This window comes from Pungitius pungitius, chromosome 12 (genome assembly GCF_949316345.1).
Source record: "Pungitius pungitius chromosome 12, fPunPun2.1, whole genome shotgun sequence".
Classification (NCBI taxonomy): domain Eukaryota; kingdom Metazoa; phylum Chordata; class Actinopteri; order Perciformes; family Gasterosteidae; genus Pungitius; species Pungitius pungitius.
In genome coordinates this window covers 3,989,107-4,006,114 of record NC_084911.1, presented here as the reverse complement: position 1 = coordinate 4,006,114, position 17,008 = coordinate 3,989,107, and the positions used below count along the sequence as shown (strand labels likewise).

The 17,008-nt window shown below is 44.6% G+C and overlaps 3 protein-coding genes across 4 annotated transcripts; 1 reads left to right on the top strand and 2 right to left on the bottom strand.

Annotated features, from left to right (window-relative positions):
• Nucleotides 1-126: 126 nt before the first annotated feature.
• Nucleotides 127-2,613, bottom strand: eif3g (eukaryotic translation initiation factor 3, subunit G). Its single transcript, XM_037476295.2, has 10 exons — nt 2,476-2,613; nt 2,337-2,383; nt 1,779-1,867; nt 1,533-1,592; nt 1,338-1,442; nt 978-1,173; nt 748-864; nt 524-660; nt 316-422; nt 127-237 (listed from the first exon to the last, which is right to left on the bottom strand). Exons 1-10 carry the CDS (start codon nt 2,496-2,498, stop codon nt 222-224), a joined length of 897 nt encoding a protein of 298 aa, XP_037332192.1. The 5' UTR covers nt 2,499-2,613; the 3' UTR covers nt 127-221.
• Nucleotides 2,614-3,199: 586 nt separating this feature from the next.
• LOC119220532 (suppressor of SWI4 1 homolog) lies at nt 3,200-11,133 on the bottom strand. The gene is made up of 13 exons (XM_037476631.2): nt 10,902-11,133; nt 10,401-10,571; nt 10,068-10,169; nt 9,921-9,971; nt 9,575-9,745; nt 9,280-9,356; nt 8,966-9,073; nt 8,757-8,880; nt 8,599-8,677; nt 8,270-8,399; nt 8,020-8,177; nt 7,436-7,920; nt 3,200-4,205 (listed from the first exon to the last, which is right to left on the bottom strand). The coding sequence occupies exons 1-13, from the start codon at nt 10,914-10,916 to the stop codon at nt 3,237-3,239; spliced, it is 2,640 nt and encodes an 879-aa protein (XP_037332528.2). The 5' UTR covers nt 10,917-11,133; the 3' UTR covers nt 3,200-3,236.
• Nucleotides 11,134-11,728: 595 nt separating this feature from the next.
• Nucleotides 11,729-16,556, top strand: ccdc47 (coiled-coil domain containing 47). Of its 2 annotated transcripts, none has more exons than XM_037477183.2 (13): nt 11,729-11,817; nt 12,928-13,229; nt 13,365-13,463; nt 13,805-13,979; nt 14,068-14,189; nt 14,285-14,350; nt 14,440-14,541; nt 14,674-14,784; nt 14,876-14,961; nt 15,059-15,117; nt 15,212-15,321; nt 15,425-15,592; nt 15,966-16,556. In XM_037477183.2, the coding sequence occupies exons 2-13, from the start codon at nt 12,936-12,938 to the stop codon at nt 16,044-16,046; spliced, it is 1,473 nt and encodes a 490-aa protein (XP_037333080.2). In that variant the 5' UTR covers nt 11,729-11,817; nt 12,928-12,935; the 3' UTR covers nt 16,047-16,556. The 2 variants fall into 2 exon arrangements, with proteins under 2 accessions (XP_037333080.2, XP_037333079.2); XM_037477182.2 differs by having other exon boundaries at nt 11,786-11,924.
• The last annotated feature ends 452 nt before the right edge of the window (nt 16,557-17,008 follow it).

Below are 17,008 nucleotides of genomic sequence, written 5' to 3'. Positions count from 1 at the left end.
ATCACGACGTGGAAGCCAGACGGGAGTTCAAATTAAACTGCACCCAGCTTAAATTTTATTTTAAGTAATCTAATGTATAGAGCATGACCCTGACATTTTAAAACTGAACCACAGGAGAAACAAGGAGATGGTGACAATGTGATTTTTTATTTTTGTAACAGCCACGTTTTACCACAACAATAAAATCTGGCGTCTTGCTCGAATGTATCCTGAATGATTCCTCAGTTGTTTGACGGTCTGCAGAGAATTAAATAAGGTTAGCACAAATAACAAAAATACTTCCACAATGATCTGACAACGCTGATAATAACTTACTTGGCCCATTCAACGTTGAGAATAAGATGATCGTATCCAAATCCTGACACTCCAGTGATTGCTCTGGCTGCATCCTCCCGGCGGTGGAAGCTGATAAAAGCAAAACCCTGCAGGAAACAAAGCAGCTAGTCTTTAGACGGCGGTTTTGATCCATGTAGGCAAGTGCAAACTTCAAATGTTTCTGTGTATTCTGAAGAGGAGCACTGACCTTGGACTGGCCGGTGTTCTTGTCCTTTGCCAGATAAATCCTCGAGATGGAGCCAAATGGTCTGAAGAGCTCCTGCAAGTCGGTCTCGCGGGTGTCCTCCGACAGATTGGTCACACGGATGGTGGCGTTGTCATCAGCTGTCACGGGAAAAAAACACGGGCGGTTTGTACCGATTCAAAGTGAACGTCCAATGGGTCAAGTGAAGAAAAGGCGGTCCCACTTACATCCACCTCTGCGGTTCGGCTGCATGGACTCTCCCCTCCGCGTGCTTCCGTCCCTCAGGCTCGGGGGCACGTACTTCCCGGTCTTGCTCTGCGCGGGCTGTGCCGGCTCCGGCTCCGCTGGGGGGGGGGGGGGGGGGGGGAGAGAGAGAGAGCAGGCCGCATCAGTTAAAGCGTGAAAGAGCGGCCAACCGATCAAAACCCTGACGGTGTGCACGGGGAGCTGCGGGTACCAGAGCCAGCGGGCTTGTCCTTGTCTGCGGTGGTGAGGCCGAGCTGTTCAGCCAGCTCCTTCTGCATGGGGCCCAGGGTGTCCTTGTAGGGACAGCGGGTGGTCCAATGGTCGCCTTTACAAATACGGCAAGACACAATCTTCTGGCCTTTCAGTTTGTTCATGGGATCTTCATCCTGATCTTGAGCGTTCAAGTCCTGCGGGCGGAGGGGGGGGGGGATGAGTCAGAAAGTAAACCCAGCAAAGTACATTACATGTCATTTAGCTGACGCTTTTATCCAAAGCGACTTACAATGAGTACAGATTGTTCCTGGTTGTATTACGTAAAACAACCAGTAAAAAGTTCCCAATGGATCCTCACCTCCTTGCTGGAGATGAAAGTCATGAAGACGTCGTCACTGACTGTTGTGGTGGCCACATTAGGACCGGGAGCGTCAAACTCAGAGTTGCCAAATTTCTTCCAGTTCTGAAATGAGAATATAATTCATGATGCCCGAGTTTCCCAAAGGTCTTCATTTCAAAGTGAAGGAGACTACGTTCCGTCCAGAACGCGGACCTTTCTCCTGGCAACGGCTTTGGAGGCTTTTCTGGTCTCGATCTTGAAGGTTCGGATGATCTGGAGGAACAAACAAGATGCAGAATTAATTTTCATTCATCCAGCGGCCATGGTTTATCGAGCTCATAAGTGGCAGATAACCATTGATGTAGAGACCCACGCATGAACCACAATGTTGAAGTTTGTTCAATTGAAAGATGAAAAACAGCACATCTATTGACGTTAACTCATTTAAAATGTGCTTACCTTGAACTTCTTTCCGTCATCATCTATTTTGTATTCAGTGATAGTTTTTATATTCCCTTTGATGGTTTCTTTGGGCGGTGGTAGTGTGCCTACAAAGAGAAACAAGTCAAGTTGGATTTAGAGCACAAAGCGATGAGGGCTTTAGATTGACAACACAGCACTAGCGTGTCAACGGGCCCCAGAATGTCACATTTAGAATTAATATTTAACCCAAGACATTCATTGGATTTCCTAAAGCCAGTAACATAGCTAGCTTGCTAACTTCAAGCTGCTAGTACTACGTTCCCAGTGTGTGACACTGCCTACGTCACTGAGGCCATAGCATATGTGGGTTAGCTTCATAGCGCTTCAATAAATGCTGCATTTTATTTCATCCGGTGAAGAGAATTAATCAAAAATATTATATTTTAGCTTCCCAACACATCGCTGGTGCGTTTTAATGTTACCGGGAGAGTTACGCCCGACAACCACGTGTGAAAGCCGCGTATCCGGCCTCCTATTGCGGACACCAGACTACAGGAGCTCTGCTAGCATTAGCTAACTCCGTTAGTTCTTTACCTTCATCCACCTCCTCCTCGACTTGGTCTGCCCAGCTGGGCTTGGAGCTGGAGGGTGAGAGATTTATATTACACATTAGAGCGATGCGGTATCCTTAATACATGAGGAAATTATTAAATGTTAACGAAAACCCACTCACTCGTCGTATTCCATCGACGGCATCTTGTCAGATAGCTTAGCTTCGGGGCCGTAAAGAGCGTAGCACAGGGAGCCGAGTGGAACCGCCAATGCAAACACTTCCGGGACTCTAACTTCGCAGTAAAAGCCCGACGTTTGTCTAACTTTTAGCTTCACAATAAGAGCCTGGTTTCTTGACCATTGGTATCAAACTAAATTCTATGCTGGGAGGGTGAAAATCATATGTAAGCAAAAACGAATTTACCGTTATACTATGATTGGTTTTAAATACAGGATGATAGAGGGGGAAAGGGACGGAATCTGCCAATGATGGCTGTGTCTACACATAACACTAAATGTTTTATTTTACTTCTATTGACTTATTGTTTTATAAAATGCTTTTTTGATTGATAATTTCTTCATGCATTCACCACTCATCTTTCAAAAAAGCTAAAAAAAGAAATTCTAATAATAACTGGGATGAGAAAGTGAAAAGTGAGCATTGCTTCATTAAAATACATGTGAACAGGATGTCTTTGTGACAAATTGAAAGGGCTCGAATTAAATAACCAACTATGAAGGATGTTGGATTGTAATCTAAATGTGGTTTTTGGTCCGACAGGAAGTGAATCAAAAAAGCACATTACACCATTAAAGCCATATTTATTACAGAAGATAGATAACATTTGAAATAAATTGAAAACAAATCAGAAAACAAGAGCAGTTTATCAAGGTCTAGAACTTTCCAGAAAAGCTATCGAGCAGCAGCTTTAAACTTCCTCCTCACCCCCGGCTGTCCTTGTCCTCCGGGCTCTTCCCACAACAAGCCACTCTCATACTGTCAAACAAAGCCATGTAGAGGATTGGATGGAGGCACATGTTGAGAGTTGCCAGGCCCTTGGACACCTGGTACATGTTGTACACCCAGCAGACAGAGCTGTTTGAATGAAAGATTCTCAAGTACAAGCGATACACCTGGAAGACGTGGTACGGCACAAAGGAAACGCCATAGAGCGCAAGCACCGACGTGACCAACAGGGCCACCTTACGCTTCTCCAGCAGAGTTACGGTGCTGTTTTTCCACACCACCGAAATAACCACACAGTAGCAAGAGAAAGTAACCAAGAAGGGAACAAGAAAACCAAACACAGCCAGGAAGACTTGGTAAGAGAAGTGAGGCCTTTCGTCACCGTCTATTTCTTCACAGAAGGACACGCAGAGGGTGTTGTTGTGGTGACCGGGGCAAAGTGAGGCAAACCTCAGCACGGGGCAGGAAATGACTCCCACCAGCACCCAGATGAGGACGCTGGCGACCTTGGCGTGGACGGGCTCTACGTAGGATCGGGTGAAGAAGGGAAACTTGAGCCCCACGCAGCGGTTCACGCCTATCGCCATGACGAAGAAGATGCTCACGTACAGGTTGCAGGTGAAGAGGAACCTCTCCGTTTTGCACGCGGCGTCGCCGAACACCCAGTGTTTGTCCAGGACGTAGTAGGCGATGAGCAGCGGCAGGGTCAGCACGTACAGCAGGTCGCTGACGGCCAGGTTGCAGGCCAGGACCATCCCGGTGTGCCAGCTCCGCCTCTCTCGGACCACCAGCAGCCACAGGGCGAACAGGTTCCCGGCCAGGGCCACCACGAACTCCACGCCGTACACGGAGGGCAGCAGGGCCGTCTGGAACTTCTCGCACGAGAAGTTGTTGGCCATCGGGGATTCCTGCCGAGGGACCGCTTGCCACGCAGCTACGCCGTCCTAAATCTGTAGATTGAAGTATGTTTGTTGATGAATGTGAATAATGGTTACAAAGGTAAATGCAGTGTAACGTTAGACAAGGAGAAAAAAGTGCGCCAGGATATTTTAGACCGGCCCAATCGATGCGTCGCACGTATCAGACAGTCAGTGGCTCACTTAGAAAATGACCCTTACACTTAACATTATTTTGGATGATTACAAAGAAACTACATCGTATATATGTGTATTTGATTTTGATCCCCGAATTTAGCCTGGATAAAATGGTACAGGTCTAGTTTTCTAGATGAATATGCTTAGCCTGGGCTGGTATCACATGTTTAAACGTATGGACCTTTAAGAAATGAATGTCAGCAGACAAAGAACACACAATAGAGACAGAAACAGAGTTATTTGTGGACGGGAACTCAACATATAGTGTGTGGTCTCAGTTGTGTTGTGTGCTGGGTGTGTGCAGATGTGTCAAAAGTATTCACATTCATAGTAGAAGTAGAAGTATAGATAAGATAATAAGGTTTAAAAATGATTCTGTGGAAGTTGAAGTATCAACTCAAGCTTCAAGTAAAATAATGTAAGGGGCGGGTAAAATGCTCATTAGGGACAAACTCTTAATGTGTAACCTCCAGACTGTTATAATATTGCAATCATGACCATGGGTTTGCCGTAAATTAGTTTTTATTTATTGAGCGACCCGCAAAGGACGAATGTCTCAATTCTATAATTGCCCACAAAGTCGGAAGTCGGCTTGTGTGCCGTTCTGAAGGGAAAAAAAGCATCCAACCACCGTCACATGTGATCTGTCTCATCTGCAGATGCACCGCGGTGGAAACTAATCGGGTGTCGAATCAAACTCGCCCCATCCGCAGGGCGCGATTCATCTGCATAGGTTTTCGTGGGGGTGTTTTTGAACGACGGCAAGCCGGAATTAAACAGGATTATAGTAGAGGCTATTTTACAGTACAGATATGTGTGCGAAAATGTATGTAATGAGAAAAATCGTCTGAAAAAGAAATACTCAAGTAAAGCGTAGATACCCAAAATTCGTTAATTGACACCTCTGAGTGTGTGTGTGTGTGTGTGTGTGTGTGTGTGTGTGTGTGTGTGTGTGTGTGTGTGTGTGTGTGTGTGTGTGTGTGTGTGTGTGTGTGTGTGTGTACGTGGGTGGAGATTTTTAATTATTTTGATGCACCTTCGTCCCGACATCTCTTCCCTTTACTAACGGTGTGTTCACCTCTTGGTCACGTGCCGCCGCCTCGCGCTCAAAGGGGGGCTTCGTCTTTCGTCGTTTAGTCGGCCGGAGTGAATCTAAAACAGTTACTGTATCTTTTCGGTGGTTTTGTGTCCCTTTGAAATTCAAGCTTTTCGTGGTTCCTTCGCGTTGCCAATCAAGTGTGCCGCAGGATTGTTAAGCAACTTGCTCTTGAGGTTATGAAACCTTTTCACAAACGGGTTGTTTTCTTGTTCTGAGCGGAGAAATAAAGTCCTTACGACAAATGTTGGAGAATCCTTACACTCAATGGGAAATGTAACATGTTTAATGAATGGTGCATTAAGAATTCTAGCTGTATTAAACCTAACCAGAAGTGTAAATGTCTTCTACTTACCGCACTTCTTTGCAGAAGATCCTGCAGTCACTTGCAACCAGAGAGAGGGGATGTGCTTTCTAGAGTTCAGTCACTTCCTCTTCCCCCACTATGCAATACAAAGAAAAGGGTTCATGCACATTTTTATGGATTTCCGTGACTTCAAACTAAATTTCCATGACCACAAATGTTGTGAAATCTCAGTGTATGCATGAAAAAGTGAGGAAATGTAGCATTTAAACTAACAATGAGAATTCGAAGTAATACACTGTTTCCCCTACCATTCATTTGGGCCCCAAGAAAGTATGTTTTTAATGTTTACTAGTATCATTTGGGTTTTTCCTGATATCAGGGCTAAAATTATACTTTTAAAAAACATACCGGTGCCTACAGAGTGCCTGAAGCAATACTTTCCCCCCCACGCTTTCTGTTGTTACTTCAAATTATATGAACTGTTAACATTTTGTGTTAAGTGTATGTTTGTTTCATTGGAATATTGGGAATGTTAATTTAATTTATGCACATTGTGGACTGGAACTAAAGCTATGTAACATATCTACCGTGTGACAGAAACGAAAAGAATCAAACGATCTCCTGTCATTCGTGTAAGAAAACAAAGTCACGTGTCTGCAGCTCAATGACAAAAAACCCTGGTTTGCAACTTAGCCGTCGCACTACCAGTGGCCCTCTGGTGGGGTTCCTGTAGCGGCTTTGCTACCAGTGGCCCTCTGGTGGGGCTGGTTCCTGTAGTGGCTTCGCTACCAGTGGCCCTCTGGTGGGGTTCCTGTAGCGGCTTTGCTACCAGTGGCCCTCTGGTGGGGTTCCTGTAGCGGCTTTGCTACCAGTGGCCCTCTGGTGGGGTTCCTGTAGTGGCTTCGCTACTAGTGGCCCTCTGGTGTGGTTCCTGTAGCGGCTTCGCTACCAGTGGCCCTCTGGTGTGGTTCCTGTAGCGGCTTCGCTACCAGTGGCCCTCTGGTGTGGTTCCTGTAGTAGCTTTCAACTACCAGTACCATCACGGCTCGTTAATCCCGGTCTTCCATGTTTGAACTTGTCTAATGTTTTGCCTCCACATTACTTACATTCTGCTCGTCCCGGTTCCTTTCATGACGTGCACTTTTCCATCTGTAGTCAACCACGGTTGAATCTACACGTCCCTCGCACAGTGGATTATCGGTACCAAACTTTTTAGTTAAGGTGCGTTCAGATGCAAATTATTTTCGCTGCGATTAGGAGAACGCCCTGCTTATATTTTAAGCATCTAACCTTTTGACCCTACAAACCCGGAAAGCCGAAGTGCAGGGCACATTCCTAAAATTCCACAGAAAAGTCTTCATGCATGTTTGCAACCAAGTCCAGAGCAGTGCAGCTTAATTAGAAAAATGTAAAGGAATAAGAAACAAACCCTGCCAGGAAACTGCCACAAGAATAAACCGATCCAATAAATTGACCAAATCATATTCAAATGGTTTATTCAACAAGTAGCATTTGTCATACATTGTGGAAAATAAAGCACTTTTGCTCTCTGCTGATTTTCAGCAATAAACAGTCTTACAAACCAACAAACAAACAAACAGGTATTTGGTGCCTCCTGCAGGTTGAGCACAACAAAACATTCAAAGTCCAATTCCAGAGAGAAGAGGCGACGTTTCAGCCTTTCCCCTTCCTCTGTTTAGAGCCGTGCTTTACTCCTTTCTTCTTGAAGGCCGGCTTGCCTTTCGAACCTTTAGATTTGAAGGATTTGTCCTTATTTTTATCAAATGGTTTCTTCCCGCCAAATCTCTTCTCCCCGCGCTCGCCAGGTTTCTTCCCCCCGAAAGGCTTTCCGCCAGGCTTCGTTTTACGCCCAAATGGTTTCTCCCCGTCCCCGGGTTTCTTCCACCCCTTTCCCGTCTGGTCTCTGTGTCCTCCTGGACCGTTCCTCTTGGGCGATTTGCCGTCTTTGTCTTTTCTAAATGGTTTACCCGGTGACATCTTCCTCTTCTTGGCCGGTCCATGAGTTCTCTCGGAACCGTTCCTCTTGGGCGATTTGCCGTCTTTGTCTTTTCTAAATGGTTTACCCGGTGACATCTTCCTCTTCTTGGCCGGTCCATGAGTTCTCTCGGAGCCGTGCCTCCTTTTGGTCGCTGGGAACATGTCTGCACAGAAGGGAAAAAAAAAAAGAAAGAAAAGACCCTTGGTCAATAAATGAAATGTCCCAGCAGAGCTGTTGATTTACAGCATAATGTTATATTCACCTTCATCTGGCTCCTGTCCCACAGCCTGTCTGTAGTACTCCACCTCATCGTCAGATTCAACAACAGCAACCTCATTGTCCTGCATCCCGGGATCCTCCACCTCACTGTCCTCTTCAGCCTCGGCTTGTTTCCTCTTAATGCCTTCCAGGCTCTTTTTCCTGTTGGGAAGGAAACCAACAAGTGTTAAACAGAAAACACTTTTTTAATTGGGTTCGGCGGAAAGGTTAAATTATCTACGAGGTCACATTACTTGTTGGCGTCTCGTTTCTCTTGCTTGTCAGCTATGTTCTGCTCCTGCTTTTTACGGCGTCCGAGCTTCTCTTGGAGCTGAGCTTCCTTCCTGTTGAGGATCTCCTGGATTTCTTCCTCCGTCTTAGAAACTAGTAAAGTGCACAACAACTTCTCATGAGAGGACAATTCCTAATGAGTCTAAATTGAGTCTGCACGCAGTCTTCTGATGCATCAGTAAGCGTTTACTTTTAGAGAAATCATAGCATTCATATTAGTTTTCTTCATCACGTACACCAGAAAGTACAAAAGGAAGATAATATTTTATTAGAAGGCCCCGAGAGAACTCACTCATGGTGTGATAAAGGACATTCCCATCTCCCATGCCTTCCTGTATCTTAGTCAGCTGCAGCGTCATGCGAGGACCAATCTGAGGACAACACAGGGCAGCAATTCAGTAGCCATCCAAAAACCATTATGCAATAGCGTCACCCCCTCATTTTTCTCACCTCGGTCAAACGGACGGCGCTCTGCTGGGACGCCATGTTACCTCGGCCAGAGTAGACCTGTGGTAGTTCCGTTATGTTGTGATCCCCGTCTTGCTCGGCTTCACTTTCCGAGAGGTTTGCTCCCCTGAGACAAAGAGCACCAAATAGCTGCAGACTGTGACCAAAGTCAGCAACCGTGGGTTTGAAGCGGTTGTACGCACAACCCTTACTTTATCATCAGCTCACTGATGTCTTCAAACTTGCTCATGTTGGGGAACCGCTCCTGCATCAGCTTCTTGACCCCACGGCTCATTCCCACAGGGACGACCTTCATGCTGCTGCAGGTTGAAAACATGTTTGTGTGCGTCAGTGGGGCAATTACTCCAAAAAAAAAACATAAAGTCAGTTTGTGGTGCGGAGGCCCATCAGTGCGTTTACTTTGAACACACATCACTGAACAGTCAAGTCACAATCTGTCATCATCCGAGCCCATCTTCCATAAAAAAACAACTATGGTAAAAGTGCAGAACAAAATATGACTTACTAATGACGAAATTCAATTTCCTCCGTCTCTGGGTTGTAACTCAGCAGCACACACCTCTTTATATTATTGAGGCTTATCTGAAAAACAACCGCATCTTAATTTATTTCTTGCATGGATTCAATGTTAAATGTTTACAATTCTGAAAGACTCAAGATTCAGAAATCAGAAAGCGTTTACTTTTAATGAATCTTCAGAGGAAATCTCAGAAGACTATACTGTCATCATTGCAACAAGGCTTTGAATCTCGAGTCAACCAATGTGACTACAATGCAACATTATTGCTAGAAGAACCCACCTTGTGCACATTAATCGAGGGAAACATGTTCTGAAACATGGTGGCCATGAGTTTGATATGCATGCCGTCGGACCCAAAGTTATTGAGGATGAGTAGCGGATGGTGTGTGAACTGCTGCTCGTGCATCCGGTGCTTCTTCAAAGATGAAACCACATCTTTGACAAGAGAGTACTGAAAATACAGGTTCAAAAGAGTTGTTTAAGGATAAATACTTTTAGATTTAAAAATTACATTGACGGTTTGGGCACATCAGTGCGTTTACTTTGAAAATCACCAACAGTCAATTATTAAATTGTCATCATCTGAGCCCATATATCCATAGTTTCAACAATGTTCATATTTTTACCTTTAGCACTTTGAAATGAAGTGTAGGACCTTTGGGAAGTCGAGCAAGTCTCTGAAAATGCAAGAAATGCGTTGTTGAAAGGTGGTTCAGGTTTAACTTGGTAATAATGGTCCTTCTGTACCAGAGCAGCTCACAATGTGCTCTCACCATGTTGACGCAGCTCTGAGTCTTGCTGAACATAATGAAGTGTGTGACTCCAAGTGGCCCCGCGACAGCTACAAAGTCTTTCAGCACATTCTTCTTCCGAACCTGGTTAAAAAAAAAAAAAGGACACATAAATATGAGACCGTGAATGCGATAGGATAGCAGGATCCGGTGGATGATCTTAGAAACAGACATTAATATGTTTACTCAGATTAACAAATAAAGCCCATATTAACCAGTTGTGTGGTCATTGGAAGCTACCAAATGAGTTTCCAACGCACATGGGCCTATCCAGCAGAGTGAACGGTCACATCTGTAACAGTTAGACGGACAAACCTTCAGAGACTCCGCAGTGAAGGGCTCCATGACTCTCCGCACATCCAGGATGAGCTGACCCACGTTTTTCCCAATCTGACCCCGATGAAACACGAAGGAGTGGGGAACTGCTGAGAAGACCTCCTCGGCCACATGGTTAGCTGTGGCTCGAGACTTCTTCTGGTTCTTGGTCTGAAAGCACAAAATGCATCGATTGATGAGCGTGAAAAGAAAGAAAATAGCGTTTGACGTATTCTGATTTGAACTGTGATACACGTTTAAAGTTAATTTAGCCAAGATACAAGCTAACTGTCCGGATAATCCTGTTCTAACGTTATCACAAGTTCACCGTCGCTTTTAGGTCCCTTAGGTTTCTCTTTAAAATATTAGAGATTAGTTAATACGGTCATAAAAGAACAAAGATTAATGCTAGATAACGTATTGAATAAACGCGTTACCCACACGTCGGGCTAACAACTGTCCCCACTTCGGGCTAGGTTGCTAACACAGGCCTTAACTTACCTTCGATTTTCCCATTTTCAGCAAAATGAAAAGCAGGTAAGGTTATTTAACTATAATAACATCTATTCTAACTGTACTCTATTCAAGCTTCCAACATAAATTACGCCCATTATGGTCGTAAAATGTTGCCGACATGAGTTTAAACCAGCGACGATTCAGCGACGAAGTAAACGCAGCACGTTCCACATGTTCTGCCGAAATGTGCGACACTCTAATGAGTCCGTGTTGCTCTAAGGTCGTAAAATGGTTCCGCGTGTAGCATATTCAAAAACTAGTAACAAGGGCTTAGATAACTAGTTATACATACAATATAACGTTTTTATTTAGTTTAATTAGGCCAAGGTGTAGAAATGATATATGGGGGGTGGTAGTTCAATTAAATACGTTAGTGATAAACTCAAACGGCTTTTATTAACGCTTGAAGTTGTTAACAATTACGTAACGTTATAAACAAGGCACGACAAAAACACATGACATAGATAAATAACGCATGGGTTAGATATTGTATATTGTCTATAAACTATAATAATTATATGCACGTGATAATAAAAATAATATTAAGTGTAATTGTAGTACTATAAAATACAAAGAGTTAGATTTTATAGTGCATGAATCCAGGAAGACAATTGTTTGCAGACTACTTTAAATCTATTGACAGTAGTGGAAACTGTAACATAAAACGCACTAAAATTGAAACCGTTGTAATTATATACTGTGACCACTACGAGGCGCAGCAGGGCTGAGATCCACCTTATGATACTGGCACCAAAGATAAGGCCAGACATCCGGTAAAAAATATTTCAAAATAAAACCCCGGAGTTCATCAGAATACTACAGATTTGCGGCGGTCACGTGATTTTTACAGCGTTGACGGGGGTAATTGAGATATCCTACTGCGATACTTTTGCTTTGAAAGGTTGGTCCTAAGTCGAGTACTCCTGCTTCAGGCGTAACGGGAAACATTAGTACAAGGACAGTTCAAGCTACTTGACCTGAACGTTTATTGTTACAGTCAATTTACAGGTACGCTCTTTATTCGGTCCATCGAGTTGTTTTGTTGGAATGGGACTAACTATTTGAGTCGTATAAAAGAGAACGGCACTGCTTTCCGTCCAGTATCAGGTTGCTAGCAACAAGGTGCCATGCTAGTTAGCCACCGTTAGCATGCTAATGCCAGATTTGCGAGCAGCTAATGATGAAGTGAGGGGGTGCTGGGGGATGGGTCGCCTATGATGTGCGTTTTCCTCCTTTAAGTCATTAACGCCGAATTACTACAAATTGATTTTTATCACTTGAATGCCACCGCCGTTAGTCCTCGACGTCACTTAACGCGACCGTGTTAGCACGCGAGCCGCAAACGTTGGATATTCGGCTAAAGTTCGTCGGGCTAGCGACATCTCTGGTTGCATATTCACCGGATTTAACCCCCAACTAGTGCAACTTTTTAAACGTGACCTCGCTTAGCCTCCAAGTTGTGCCAGTAATGCATTTTTAGTGTAGCAATAATAATCGCTAACCCCGAGCTACTGATATGCTATAGCGTCGTTCCCTTTTAAAGTGACTTAAAGTGACTTCGTGACAGATCTACGTAGCAGTTGTTTCCTACTCGTTGGGGCTCGTCCCATGAATGCCCGCTGTGAGGACAGGGCCTGCCTTAGTTGCTGTATTGTGGTCGACTTTTACCCTGGGCTCTTGTCACGGTTACAACCTACTGGCTGAGGCCTTATATGTTGGACTATTTAGTTAAATATCTGGGGTCTGCCAGGTGGACACTGCCACCACACCTTAATGGATTTATAGCATGTCGTGCTCCCAAGCAGCCCCACTAACACACTGATACACAATCGCCTCTCAAAGAGGATAGTTGGCAGTTAGCTCAACTGAGTTGTGCATTTGAAACGTATAATTGTTGATGATCATGTGTTAAACCTCTGCATTTGACCTTCTCTTGTCTCTTCCACCACGCTCTACTTCTCATGTGTTCCTGCCCGTTGCTTTAATTCACTTTTACTCCTTCTTGGTGCAGGTGCCACCATGCGTAGTGCGCATCTCCTGGTTCCCGCCCTGCTGCTCCTCCTGGCCTTTCCCGTCTCCAGGGGACGCTACAACGATGACTTCGACGACGGCGAGGACATCGCGGACTTTGATGACAATGACTTCGCTGAGTTTGAGGACACGAACGACGACCAAGCGGCGGAGGCAGAAACGGCTCCTTCTCCTCGTGCCTCGCCGTCCTCGCAGGCTGAAGAGGAGGAGGAGGAGGATGAAGATGAAGCCACTGTGGAGCTGGAGGATGGACTGGATGGCTTTGAGGACTCCGAGGCACAGGTACATTGTCGCTAATATTCACTAATAAATGCGTAGCTTTTGACCACGTCTTTCATCATAAATCCTTTTTTAAATGTCTTTGTTTTATATTAATTCATAACGTAGCAAAGCTAATTCAACTGAATGTTTTCCTAGGATCAAGACATGTACAGTAAATATGACCAGGAGGAGTTTGAGGGGATTGGAGACATGGAGAAGGGCCACTCCATGAAAGACCCCCTCATAATCCACACGGTAAACTGGGTTTATAGTTTAGATCTTCTCAGTGTGTTTCACACTCCTCCGTCTTCTACTGACTGTGATCTGCTCTCTTCCAAGCATTTGGTGTCAGCATTATAGTTGTAGTTCAGGCAATTTACATGTCAAGGAAGCTCAACAATAGCATCACTGAAATTGTAGTATTTTATTGCTGTTATTCTATTTGCACTGATTAGAGCTAGATCGATGATATCTAATATTATATTTTACATCACGTCCCTCTTTATGTGAGAGAAATATTCAACGTATATCTGACTATTATAAAGACGCATGCAAGTATCTGACCATACAAGTGAACGCTCGTTGTTTCTCTGCAGGTTCCGGCACATCTGCAGAACAGCTGGGAGAGTTACTACATGGAGATCCTGATGGTCACCGGCCTGTTGGCCTACATCATGAACTACCTCATTGGCAAGAACAAGAACAGCCGCCTCGCTCAGGCCTGGTTCAACTCGCACAAGGAGCTTCTAGAGAGCAACTTTGCACTAGTCGGTGAGTGTTCCTCAGCGGTGTGGGAATGCAGAGGCTGCCATCGTAACAGTCGGCATGAAGCACAGCTCGTGTTGATTGGTGTGTGCAGGTGATGACGGCACCAGTAAAGAAGCGGTGAGCACAGGAAAGCTGAATCAGGAAAATGAGCACATCTACAACCTGTGGTGCTCCGGACGTGTGTGCTGTGAAGGCATGCTGATCCAACTCAAGGTAGGACTAATGTCTTCATGTGTGCGACTGCGTTGTGTCGCTGTATTGTGATCAATAGGCGTCCCGTAATGTTTCTTTCATTTGATCTACTCCAGTTCCTGAAGAGGCAGGACCTGCTCAACGTCCTGGCCAGGATGATGAGGCCCGTCGGTGATCAAGTGGTGCGTGTTGGTCCATCGAGTCTGACAGGGAACACGAAGCACTGGAATGTGCTTCTAAAAGTAGTTGATGTCTCCCTCTCTGTTTGCAGCAAATCAAAGTAACTCTTAATGAAGACGACATGGACACTTTTGTGTTTGCTATTGGCACCAAGAAGGTGATGGCGAAGCTCCAGAAGGAGATGCAGGACTTGGTAAAAAACAAAAAAAACCACGACTTCTTCACATCAAATAATGCGTGATGCTGTTGCTACATGAAAAGATGTTTTATTTGTAGTCTGTTAGGTATTTTCCTTTTATGGACAAACAATGTTCTTTCTCCACAGAGTGAGTTCTGCGGTGACAAGCCCAAGTCAGGGGCCAAGTTTGGGCTCCCTGACTCTCTGTCTATTCTGAGTGAGATGGGCGAAGTCACGGACGGGGTGATGGACAATAAGGTGATTTCTCTTTACGCCCGCCTCAGTGTTTTCATAACAGAGGTCTTGTTTTATTAAAGTACATCTCCCTTTATGTGTTTGGTCTTTTTAGATGGTGCATTATATCACTAATAATGCTGAAAAGATCGAGTCCATCCACTTCTCGGACCAATTTTCTGGTCCAAAAGTTATGCAAGAGTAAGTAATAATGTAATCTTTTTTTTATCTCTGTCATGGAGAATATTTGTCATTTTTAATAGTTTTTCTGTGGCAATAAGTTTGTTTTATCTTTCAGGGAGGGTCAGCCCTTAAAGCTGCCTGAGACCAAGAGGACGCTGTTGTTTACATTTAATGGTGAGCGTTTCCTCTTTCATATAGTCACTGTACCTCATGACCCCCATCATTTAACCTCAATGTTTAATCTACTCTGTTTCGTGTTTCTGGGTAGTGCCTGGCATGGGCAACACTTCTCCCAAAGACATGGAATCTCTGCTGCCTCTCATGAACATGGTGATCTACAGCATCGACAAAGTCAAGAAGCTCCGCCTCAACAGAGAGGTGAGCAGGATTTGTAGCGCTGTGGAGCCTCACGGTGCATCCAGATGACCACACACACACACACACACACACTGAGTGCGTTCTGTCTTCCCGGCATACGTAGGGCAAAATGAAAGCTGACCGAAACCGAGCTCGTGTGGAGGAGAACTTCCTGAAGCAGACCCACGCTCAGCGGCAGGAGGCCGCACAGACCCGCCGGGAGGAGAAGAAGAGGGCCGAGAAGGAGAGGATCATGAGCGAGGAAGACCCTGAGAGACAACGTCGCCTGGAGGTTAGAGAGGACACACACACACACAAAAAGACGGGGACAGTAGGACCTTTATGAAGAAAGCTGCTTACTTGCTTTTTACAGATATTAATCTGCCTTTATTGTATTGACCTTTTTATAAACCATTTAAAGCTTGTTAATTGGGCGTCCGAGCTTCTGGTGGGGTGATGTTGGATAGGTAGCTGTTTTCCCCTATTTGTGGCTTTGATGCTAAGCTAAACCAGCTCCCACCTTTTGCTGCATGATCATAATCAACCAATCTTTTCATATAACTTTCAGCTTCGAAGCAAATCAGCAGCTTCCCAACATTATCATTCAACCCCATTAAAGTAAAGCAAGCAAATAACGTTTCAAACATTTGTTTTGTATTTTTCAGGAAGCTTCCCAGCGACGTGAGCAGAAGAAGATCGAGAAGAAGCAGATGAAGATGAAGCAGATCAAAGTGAAAGCCATGTGAAGGACCTCCACAGAGGACACAAGCTCACACATGAAGGCAGTGCTCGGCTGCTCTCTGGCTCTCAGTCGCTCTACACACACACACGTCCTGCGCCTCCCGGTGTGTCAACCTCCGCAGTCTCCCTCACCAGCTGCTCTACATCCACAAATGACTGAGATGACTGTCCATGCCAAGTGGGAGGGACTTTTTCCTCCAACATATCACCACAATTTTTTATTCTCTTTTTTTTCTGCCCTACGATTTCGTCAATTAACTGGAGCTCTGTTTGAAAGCCGTGTCACTTGTCAAGCTTTTAATCTTCATCTGCCGGGAAAGAACACACTTTGTGTGGTGGTTTTGAGCCACATTTTTATAAAGCATTGCTGTGTTTTCATCTGAAATTCATTCGCATTAGTATAATCTTTGAAAGATACTATCAAGAAAATTTTAATTTATATCTGAGGTTGTTTTTTTGCAGGCTGTTTCTAATGATTATCTGAGTAGATGTAATTAAATGCACTGGAGCTTGTTGGAGAACTGTCTGTTTTTCTGGATCTGATTTGAGTTGTTAGGCCACTGATAAACGGTTCCATACAACCCTATAAACTGATTTACAGACCCTTTGGGAAGTTGAAAGAGTGAGGGTCTATAACAGGGAGCAGAATGGGTGAGGCTTCATGCTAAACTTAACTTTGAGATTGTGTCAGCAGTCTCCCACTAGATGTGGTTACATCCGTTTGGTTGACAAGCTTCGATGGAAACGAGGACTGCGTTTAACCAAATGTAAGTCTGTATGTAGAACCACAAGAATCCTGTGAAGTGCTTTCTGTCCCCACTATCTAAAGATGTAGCGCAGCCCTTCAACAGAAAACTGAGTTTGTTCTCAGAAATAACTAAAGATGAATGAACACGCTTAAGAGACATTAATACTACAGAGCCGAATGGAAAAACAATTCAAGATGTGTCTTAAAAAAATTGTCATG